Genomic DNA, 11,268 nt, shown 5'->3' on the forward strand with positions numbered 1-11,268 from the left:
GTGGATTATGGACCTAGGACTAAAACCAAGAACTATAAACTTCATTAAGGAAAAGATTGAAAGAACTCTAGAAGTTCTAATCTACAACATAAACAGTCTTCCAAGAATCCTGGAAAATCTAAAACCAGGAGAGGATAAAATAGATGAATGGGGCCTTCTAATAAATCCCTATGCACATGCAAAAACTTCTCCAGCAGGGTAAAAAGGGAAGCCACAGATTGGGAAAAAAATATTTGGTAATGATACATCTAACAAGGGACTTATATCTAGAATTTATGAAATACTTGAGCACCACAACATGATAAAAGTAAATAACCCAATTGAAAAATGGGCACAGGACATGAACAGACATTTCACCAAAGAAGACATTCAGATGGCAAACAAACACATAAAGAAATGCTCAAAATCCCTACCTCTAAGAAAGATGCAAATTAAAACAACTATGAGATATCATCTCATCCCAGTAAGAATAAAAAAATTCAACAGAACAGCAAACATCAAATGCTGGTGAAGTTGTGGAGAAACTGGAACCCTTATTCACTGTTGGTGGGAGTGTAAAATGATGTAACCACTACGGAAGGTTGCATGGCACTTTCTCAAAAAGTTGCAAATAGAAATACCATTTGACCCAGCAATTCCACTACTAGGGATTTACCCTAAAAAACCCATAACTGCCACCCAAGCAGATATATGTACACCCATATTTATTGCAGCTTTGTTCACAATAGCAAAGAATTGGAAACAACCTAAGTGCCCATGAACAAATGAATGGATAAAGCAGCTCTGATATATTCACACAAAAGAATACTATTCAGCATTAAAAAACGACTTCATGAAATATTATGCAAAATCAATGACCCTGGAGGACATTATGCTGAGTGAAATATCTCAGTCACAAAAGGACAAATATTGTATAGGGCCACTGTTGTAAAACGCAACTAACTTCAGGGTTGAAGGAAGACAGAAAAAGAGGGAAGGAATGGTGTATATTGCATTGAAACAGATGAGGGAGAGATCTGTTTAAAAGGGATATGTGAATGGGTATTCTTGTCATTACAGAAGTCTAAAGTGAAGGCTACATAGTGGGGTGGACTTGAGGGGAGGTATTGCATAACAGTGAAAGAGTTTTTCTTTTCAAGAAAAAGAGTGAACTGTGGGGAGTGAGTGGGCAGGGAGGAAAGGGCAACAATGAATGACTGAATGACTGGAAACCCTAAGTCTCTGTAAACTTTAATTAAATTTAATTTAAAAAAAAGATTAAACCCAGAGATACCAAATGATTAGGAATTATCATTGGGATCACACTCCTGGATGTATATTCAAGAGAAATTAATATACCCATACAAAACTAGCACACAAATGTTCATAGTAGAACTATTTATAATAACTGAAAAAAGGAAAACAAAGTAAATGTCCATTACTAGTTATGGGATGGTAAAATGGTTCAAAAACTCTGGAAGACAGTTTGGTGTTTCCTCAAAAATCTAAGCACAGAAATTCCATATGGCCCACCTATTCCACTGCTAGCAATATACTCCAAAAAAAATTAGAACTGAGACACAAACAGATATTTATATATCAACTTTCAAAACAGTGTTATGCATAATAGCAAGAACATGAAAATATTCCAAACATCCCTCAACAAATTAATGGATCTAGAAATTGTGGTACATTCCCATGATGGAATACTATTCAGTACTCAGGAGCAGTGATTTTTTTTTTTAAAGAAAAGCTATATATAACATGGGAGAGGCTACAGAGCACTATGCTGAGTAAATTAACTCAGTCTCATAAAGACAAATACTGCATAAGACCATTGTTGTAAAAAAATAGAAGGATAACTAGTAAGATAGTATAAAGGCCCAAAGACAGCAGGGGGTCTGAGGGTGGGGAGAGAAGGAAATCACAGAGACTCAGAGTTTGGTGGGTGGTGGGAGGGGGTGATGAAATTAGGAAAGATCCAGGGGGAATTTGAAAAGATAGTAGACATAGATCAGTGTTGTTGTTATGTGCCATCGAGTCGTTTCCGACTCATAGCGACCCTATGCACAACAGCTCTAAACCCTGCTCTATCCTGCGCCAACCGCACCGCCTCTGACACACCCATCCCGATTACACCAGTCACCGAATCAATCCATCTCATAGAGGGTCTTCCCCTCCTGCGCTGTCCCTCCACCCTCCCAAGCATGATGTCCCTCTCCAGGGACCCGTCCCTCCTGGCAACATGTCCAAAGTATGTCAGACGAAGCCCCAGAATCCTTGCCTCCAAGGAGTAGCTTGGTTTAATCCTCTCCAAGATGGATCTGTTTGTTTTCTTGGCAGTCCAGGGTACATTCAGTACCCTTCTCCAGCACCACAGCTCAAAAGCATCCACTCTCCTTCTGTCCTCCCTAGTCATTGTCCAACTCTCTGATGCATAACAAGCGATTGCAAATATCATGACCTGTATCAGGCTCACCTTAGTCTCCAGAGAGACACTGTTGCTCCTGAGTACGTTTGAGAGGTCCCTAATGGCAGACTTTCCCATCGCAATACGCTTTTTGATTTCCTGACTGCTGGTAGCAAGAGTGTTGACTGTGGAGCCAAGCCAACTGAAGCTGTGAACACTCTCAATCTCTTCATCATCCATCCTGATGCTGCCAATTGATCCAGTGGCGAGAATCTTTGTCTTCTTGACGTTGAGCCTTAGTCCATACTGAAGGCTGCAGTCCTTGACCCTTCGCAGCAAGTGCATGAGGTCCTCCTCAGTTTCAGCAAGCAGGGTTGTGTCATCTGCATAACGGAGATTGTTAATAGACCTTCCACCAATCCTGATGCCACAATTCTCCTCATAGAGCCCAGCCTCTCGGATAATCTGCTCTGCATACAGGTTGAAAAGGTATGGAGATAGGACACATCCCTGGCCTACACCCTTCTCAATTTTGAACCATGCAGTGTTGCCCTGCTCTGTTCTGACGACTGCCTCCTGGTCCAAGTATAGGTTTCGTATTAGCACAATTAAATGTTCTGGGATTCCCATTCTTCTCAGAGTCAGCCACAGTTTGTTATGATCCACACAGTCAAATGCCTTTGCATAATCAATGAAACACAGATAGACATTCTTCTGGTATTAGTGTTTAATTTTTTAAAGACACAATATATTGGAAAGATTGTATAAATCACAATACAAATGAAAGAATGTGTTAAACACAATGTTTATGAATGAAATACAATGTATACATATTTTTATACAAACAAATACAAAATGTAAAAGTAATTGTCCATTAAATGATGACTTCAAAAATAATTGTGTATCAGTGCAAGAACCTCTGGTGGGGCAGTGGTTAAGTGGTTTGTCAACTGCTAAAAAAAAAAGGTTGCAGATTTAAAACTACCAGCTGCACCGCAATAAGATAAAGGTAAACAACCCAATTGCAAAATAGGCACAGGATATGAACAGACACTTCACCAAAGAAGACCTTCAGATGGTGAGCAAATGATAAAGAAATGTTCAAAATCCCTAGCTCTAAGAGAGATCCAAACCAAAACAACTGTGAGATACCATCTCACTCCATTAAGAATAGCAAAGAATAGCAGCAAACAATAAATGCTAACGAAGTTGTAGAGAAACTGGAATCCTTATTCACTGTTGGTGCGAGTGTAAAATGGTACAACCACTATGGAAGGAAGTATGGCACTTTCTTAAAAAGGTGCAGAAATACATTTGATCAAGCAATTCCACTACTGGGAATATACCCTAAAGAACCCAGAGCTACCACCCAAGTAGATATATGCACACCCATGTTCATTGCTGCTTTGTTCACAATAGCAAAGAGTTGGAAACAGTCCAAGTGTCCATCAACAAATGAATGGATAAAGAAGCTTTGGTATATTCGCACAATGGAATATTATGCAGCACTAAAAAAACAAAGAACTCATGACATATTATACAAAATGGGTGACTATGAAGGACATTATGATGAATGAAATATCTAAGTCACAAAAAGACAAATAAAGTATAATGCCCCTTTTATAGACAGGAGTGATACAGGGGTAGGGGAAAAACTAGGGAAAAGGGGATAAATAATGTACATGGAATTGAAACATACGAGGGAGAGAACTGTATAAAAGGAATATATGATTTGGTATTATTGGCATGATAAGAGACCAGAATAAGAGCTGCATAGTAAAGTGGTCTGGGGCGGGGGCTGTGTAACAATGAAAGAACTTTCTCCCCGAAAAAAGTGATATGGAGGGGTAGCAGGGAGAAAAATGTGCAACCATGAAGGATTGGAAACCCAAGTTCTTTATAAACTTTCATTAAAATCTCAATTAAGAAAAGAGCAATTCAGAAATATCTGGAAACAAACAAATTTAAAAGTCTAGCCATAATAAATAAATTGTAAGCTTTTGTTCTGTTGTGTTTTATTTTGTTTTTTTTTAAAAAGAAAGTATTAACACTAGCTCAGGATTTTTTTTTTAACTCTATCATTAAAAAGTTAGATCCCAAATGGTATGTAAAACAATATAATGGTATATCCCTGGCATAGCATCTTGATATATATTATTTTTATTCCATATAAGAAGTTATTTTCCTCAGCAATTAGTATCTGTTTTACTTTATGAGGTAAGTTATACCTCAAGGCCCTCACTCTCTTTGGTTATTACACATTCAAACCAATTGACATTAAAGGCATAAAACTTGAGAACTGTAAGAATTTCTTTTTCTTCACTAAAGTTTTGCCAAAGTTTTAAATTATACTTTGTAGACTCTAGTTTCCTGAACTCTGGAACATTGTTCAAGTCTGTTTTCCTCCCAGACATACTTTTTAGTGCAAAACAGAATTTCATTGTGTTGGAACTGTGTTTCTCAGTAAGAGGAAGGGGCATGGCAGTGCAGGTCAGGGAGAGAAAATAATCAGCTTCCAAGCACAGGCAGTTTTTTACTGCCTGCAAATGCTATCAAGACCTCTCTAATTGTGAAACTGATTCCACGGTTCACACCCAGACTTTAGTTTTTCTTTAAGTAATTTCTCATTTGGAAAATGTTTTTTATCTCCATAAAAGGAAGGATACACTTTAATGAGAAACAATGAGTTCTTGCTGTTGTTAAGTGTTGTTGAGTCAACTATGACTCTATGAACAATGGATCTGAAGAAAACAGGGAATGATAATTTATAAATTCTATACATCTACCCAAGGAGCTCTTGTGGCCTAGTGGTTAAGAAGGTGTGCTGCAATCCCAAAAGCACAGGGTTCAAATCTACCAGCTGCTCTGAGGGTTTGGGCAACCTCCTCTCATGTGATTTACTGCCTATAATAACCCACTGGAGGGTTGACTATGAGTTGGTCCCAACTAGACAGTACACAACAACATATATCTGCAAAGAGTCACCATGAGTTCAAACAACTCAACAGCATCTGCCACCACCAACATCGTCACATCAGGAAGACAAAGAAAGGGCTAGGAAAAAGTTGTAAAGAGCAAGAAAAAGAAACAAATCAGAAAACACAAACATCCAGAAAGCAAACCAAAAATACAAACAAAAAGGAACTTTTAAAACAAAATACATGTTAAAGCATTAAAAAGTGTTATAAGAATTTTTTTTAAAAATTATAAAGTACTTTAAAGACAAAGTACTTAAGGGAAGATGAAGAACCTCCTATAATAATCACCAGAATCTGAATAATAAACTGAAATAGTCCCCTTGGTACACTCTAATGTATGCAATTTTAATTATGTGATTTTTCTGGCTAATTTCTGCTTCAAAAACAGTAAAGTACTTCTGCTTACAAGGTGGCAGAGACAAGAACTTTTCTGAATCTCTCATATGCACAATGTCATCAAAATTTAAATTATCAGAAACTTGCCTTTTAGTTCAGCCACAATTAACCTTTAAATGGATACATTTCCTGAGCACCTACTATGTGCTGCTGGTACATACAAAACAGCATTTATAAGGCACTTCTCCCCTTTTCAATTTCTCATAAAGGGAATTATAAAGCCATTTCTATTTTTCTTTCAGCATTAACTGCCTGTGCCAAATATATCTGTTATTACAAATTGCTGCCAATGAGAAAAGACTTAGCTTTTATGAGAGAAAAATATATCCAGGTATATGCGTGTTTGTATAAAATGCCAGTTAAGTACTCAAATCAATCAACAACAATAAATAGAAATGGATTCTCTTACAAAATAAATTCATTTTTAGGGGATGTAAATGGCATACTCATCAGACACTGACCACAGATAACTAATTAATCTAGTACAAAGATATTCTTTTAATACCAGAGTATCTTATACGAGGATGCTCATTACTTCCTAACCATCTGTCATCACTCCTCCCAAAAAAAACTAATTAGAGTTTCATCCAATCACACATCCATGTAATGCAAATGTGGATGGCAAAAAAAAACAGTTTAAAGAAGTTAACATTTTAACATTATATAGTTTAAAATTAACAGCCTTCAGAAGTAGCCTTTCATATTCTTGCAATTATCATGTTAAGTCTTCTCATCTGTTCTTCATTAATCATTAGGTAGTAAACACAAAAGGAATATGAAAATATAAAAGAAAACTTACAGGTAATAGAGTTTTCCTGCAGCAGGAAGAGTCCTTTTCCGGTAATCTATCCCAGAATCTAACTGGACTGTATTACAGTATTCCTACAATCCAAACAAATAACACAGCTTTTTAAACAAGTTATAGATGGCTCAGAGTTATCATTTGTATACCATTCTGCTTTCTTGAAGCTTCCCCAAGATAACATGAGATTAGGACAAGACAATGCAATTTATGTAAGATTCAGAGATATCAATTGGCAACATCAAACATATATTAAACCAATAAAATACCAGTGTTTTTTAAAAAAAGTATTTGTGATCATGTTTCCCTAAAACTTTGCCAAGCCAGTGCGGCTAGCAAATTCCCTTCATAATTCCCTGAAGTAGGAGTATTGTTTTACTCTGTACTGATGTGAGACCTTGGAAACTACCAGAAAGTGTAGCATGTGGGTCTTAGAGAGGTAGTCTAAGCGAGCTGGGGCAGAACATCCACATCTACATCTGAAACCAAATGATCACACTAAAGTGATGCCACCGGTAGGCGAGGCCATCACTACTCATGATGGCTGCTGCCCTTACCCGCTGCTTCCCTCTCCAGCTGTCAGTGTCTTGCTGAGCCATTTTCTGCTATGAGATAAAGATTCTATTCTATATTTTTTGAGGAAGGATAGTAAGCAAAGACTTTTTTTTTCTGGCCAATTAAAGATATATTCACAGGTTAATCTTTTTGTTACATTCAAAATGAAAACTGTCTCTTAAAACTCCTAAGCAAGGGGGAGTATGTATTTTAAGAATCTGAATACATTTTTCTAATGAAAATTACCTTTTATTTTTTTCCCAAACCTTGGGGCCAAGTAAATTATGGAAGACTTTCTTCTTCCAAAGTAGGCTGCAATATTATCACCAACTCAACATGTTCTTACAAAATGATTTTTACATTCCAATTATCAAGTTCTCTTGAATCTTACTTAGGACTGGTGGATATGATACCATGAAATATCCTAGGTGACATTCCAAGATGCTCTTAATTGTCTCTTCCTCTGGAATTCTAAACTTGCTTAATCTAGAACCCTGAACATTTGGCTAAGCACCCAACTGCATGGAGGCCACCATCTTGGGAGAAAGCTTCAACTAGCCCATGTAGATAATCTATAAAGCCCTGAGATCACAGAAAGAATTGTTTGACCCAGCACTCTGCTGTGCCAACTCCAGCCACTATATCATTGAGGAAGGTAGAATCATGAGACCTTCTCAATTCCCTGTCTCACAGACTCCAGGAAAGATCATAAAATAATGATGTTTTGAAGATCTAAATTTTACAGACATTTGTTAGAGTCAACAGATAAATACTCAAAACAGTATTATTCTCTGACCTCAACTAAGCAGTGGCAATACTCTTTCACCTTGAAATTGCATCCCAGGTTATACTGCTATATTTGGGCTGCCTTCTAATTGTGCTGATGAAGAAGAGTCTTGAACATACCATGGACTGCCAAGTCTGTATTGGAGAGAGTGATAGCAAGTTTCTCCTTGGAGGCTAGGATTTTTTTTTCCCCTTTTGAGAAAATGTATGCTTTATTTGGAATGAAGAGGTTTAACATGTTCTTTTTTCTCTTTTTTTTTAAATTTCCATTCATTTATTGTTACACATTTTTCTCCCTGGCTCCCCTCCCCCCCCCCAGTTCACTTTTTTCTTGGGGGGAAAAAGTTCTTTCATTGTTAGACAGTCGTGGCCCCCCAAAAAACCATTTTACAATGCAACTCTTCTTCTGAACTCTTGTCATGCCAGTAATACCGAATCATATTTTCCTTTTATATAGTTCTCTCCCTCGTCTGTTTCAATGCCATGTACATTATTTATCCCCTCGTTTCTTAGTTTTTCCTCAATCTCCATATCAGTCCTATCGTATAACAGTGGCATTACACTGTTTTTGTCTTTTTGTGACTGAGATAATTCTCTCAGCATAATGTCCTCCATAGTCACCCATTTTGTATAATATTTCATGAGTTCTTTGTTTTTCAGTGCTGCATAGTATTTCATTGTGTGAATATACCACAGCTTCTCTACCCATTCATTTGTTGATGGGCACTTGGATTGTTTCCAACTTTCCTATTGTGAACAAAGCAGCAATAAACACGAGTGTGCTGATATTCGCTTGGTTGGCAGTTCTGGTCTCCTTAGGATATTTTCCCAGTAGTGGAATTGTTGGGTCAAATGGTATTTCTATTAACAACTTTTTGAGAAAGCACCATACTGCCTTCCATAGTGGTTGTGCAATTTTACACTCACACCAATAGTGAATAAGGGTTCCACTCTCTCTGCAACCTCTTCAGCATTTGTTGCTTGCTGCTCTGTTAAATTTTGCTATTCTTACAGGGGTGAGATGATATCTTACAGTTGTTCTGATTTGCATCTCTCTTAGAGCTAGGGATTTTGAACACTTCTTTGTGTGTTTGTTTGCCATCTGAATGTTTTCTTTGGTGATGTGTCTGTTCATATCCTGTGCCCATTTTTCAATTGAATTGTTTACCTTTAACTTGTTGTGCTGCTCAAGCATTTTATAAATTCTAGATATTAAGTACCTTATCAGCCATGTTGTTGTTGTTGCTGTCGTTATGTGCCATCGAGTTGCTTGCAACTCATAGCGACCCTATGCACAAGAGCTCTCAACACCATTCTATCCTGTGCCAGCCTCGCCATCTCAAACACACTCATTCCCACCACTCCAGTCACAGAATCGATTCATTTCATCGAAGGTCTTCCTCTCCTGTGCTGCCCCTCCACTCTCCAAGGACCAGTCCCTCCTTGCAACAAGCCCAAAATACATCAGACAAAGCTTCAGAATCCTTGACTCCAGGGAGCATTCCGACTTCACCTTCTCCAGGACAAACCTGTTTGTTCTTGTAGCAGTCCACGGTATATTCACCACTCTTCTCCAGCACCACAGCTCAAAGGCATCAATTCTCTTTCTGTCATCCCTATTCACTGTCCAACTCTCCGATGCATTTTGCAATTGCAAAGACTACAGCCTGGATCAGACATACCTTAATCTCCAGCCTGATGTTGTTGCTCTTCAGTACTCTTCAGATGTCCCTCACAGCTGACTTTCCCAATGCAATTTGTCTCTTGATTTCCTGACTGCTGTTACCAAGAGTGTTGACTGTGGAACCAAGTAAACTAAAACTATTAATTATCTCAATCTCTTCACCATCAATAGTGATGCTGCCAATTGGCCCAGTGGTGAGAATCTTTGTTTTCTTGATGTTGAGCGTCAATACACATTGGAGGATGCAATCCATGATCCTCTGCAGCAAGTGCTTCAGGTCATCCTCAGTTTCAGCAAGCAAGGTTGTGTCAGCCGCATAACGCAGGTTGTTGATGACTCTTCCACCAATCCTGATGCCACATTCCTCCTCATACACCCCAGTGTCTCAGATGACCAGTTCTGCACGCAGATTGAAAAGGTATGGAGAAAAAATGCATCCCTAATGGATCCCCTTCTTGATTTTGAACCATCTAGTGTCTTCCTGCTCTGTTCTGACAACTGCCTCTTGGTCCAAGCATAGGTATTCCCATTACCACAATCAAATATTCTGGGATTCTCATTCTTCTCAGAGTCAGCAATACCTTGTTGTGATCCACACAGTCAAAAGCCTTTGCATAATCAATGAAGCACAGATAGACATTCTTCTGGTATTCTCTGCTCTCTGCCAAGATCCATCTAACATTAGCTATAGTATCCCTAGTACCACCACCTCTTCTAAATCCAGCCTGCACATCTTGCAGTTTTCTCTTGACATATTGTGCCAAACGTTTTTGGATAATTTTTAGCAGAATCTTACTTGCATGTGATATTAATGATATTGTTCTATAATTTCCGCACTCTGTTGGGTCACCTTCTTTGGAAACGGAACAAATATCGATCTTTTTGATTAAGTCTGCCAGCTGACTGTCCTCCAGATTTCTTGGCACAACTTAGTAAGCACATCCAGGGCACCGTCTGTTTGTTGAAACAAATCAATTGATATGTTGTCAACTCCTGGAGCCTTGCTTTCTGCCAATTCCTTCACAACAACTTGAACTTCCTTCTTCAACACCATGGACTCTTGCATATATGTTATTTAATTAAATTCTATTGTGTCAGCAAATTCCTTCTGATACAGTGACTCTGTGTACTCCTTCCATCTTCTTTTGATACTTCCTGGATAATTCAACATTCTATCAAAAGAATCCTTAAGTATTGTCACTAGTGGCTTGAATTTGTTTTTCAACTCCTTCAGCTTAAGAAACGCTGAGCGAGTTCTGCTCTTTTGATTTTCTGACTCCAGCTCTGCACATTTCATTATAGTATTTTGCTTTATCATCCCAGGCTGCCTTTTGAAATTTTCTGTTCAGCTCTTTGATTTTTTGGTTTCTTGCTGTAGCTTTCGCTTCTCAGTGCTCTAATGCAATACTCAGAGTCTCATCTGACATCTATCTTGGTATTTTCTTCTTCTTCAGCCTTGTAATGATTTTCTTCATGGATGATTTTCTTGATATCCTCCTAGAGCTCATTTGGTCTACACTCATTGGTGCTCAAGGCCTCAAACCTGTTCCTGAGATGGTTTTGAAATTCGAGTGGGACAGACCTAAGGTCAAATTTTGGTTCCTGTGGATCTGATTTAATTTTCCTCAACTTCAGCTTAAACTTGCATATGAGTAGTTGGTGGTCTGTTCCACAGTCA

General features: G+C 38.1%; 1 protein-coding gene across 1 annotated transcript in view; it reads right to left on the minus strand.

Moving 5' to 3' along the window:
• Positions 1-11,268, minus strand: part of LACE1 (lactation elevated 1) — a 390,750-nt gene that overhangs the window by 104,300 nt on the left and 275,182 nt on the right. Inside the window, exon 8 of the mRNA XM_006881166.1 lies at positions 6,563-6,645. Within this exon, the coding sequence (XP_006881228.1) occupies positions 6,563-6,645 (83 nt within the window). The remainder of the gene's footprint in view (positions 1-6,562; positions 6,646-11,268) is intronic.

This window comes from Elephantulus edwardii, unplaced genomic scaffold (assembly GCF_000299155.1).
Source record: "Elephantulus edwardii isolate Elephantulus edwardi_28Jun2011 unplaced genomic scaffold, EleEdw1.0 scaffold00013, whole genome shotgun sequence".
Taxonomy (NCBI): Eukaryota; Metazoa; Chordata; class Mammalia; order Macroscelidea; family Macroscelididae; genus Elephantulus; species Elephantulus edwardii.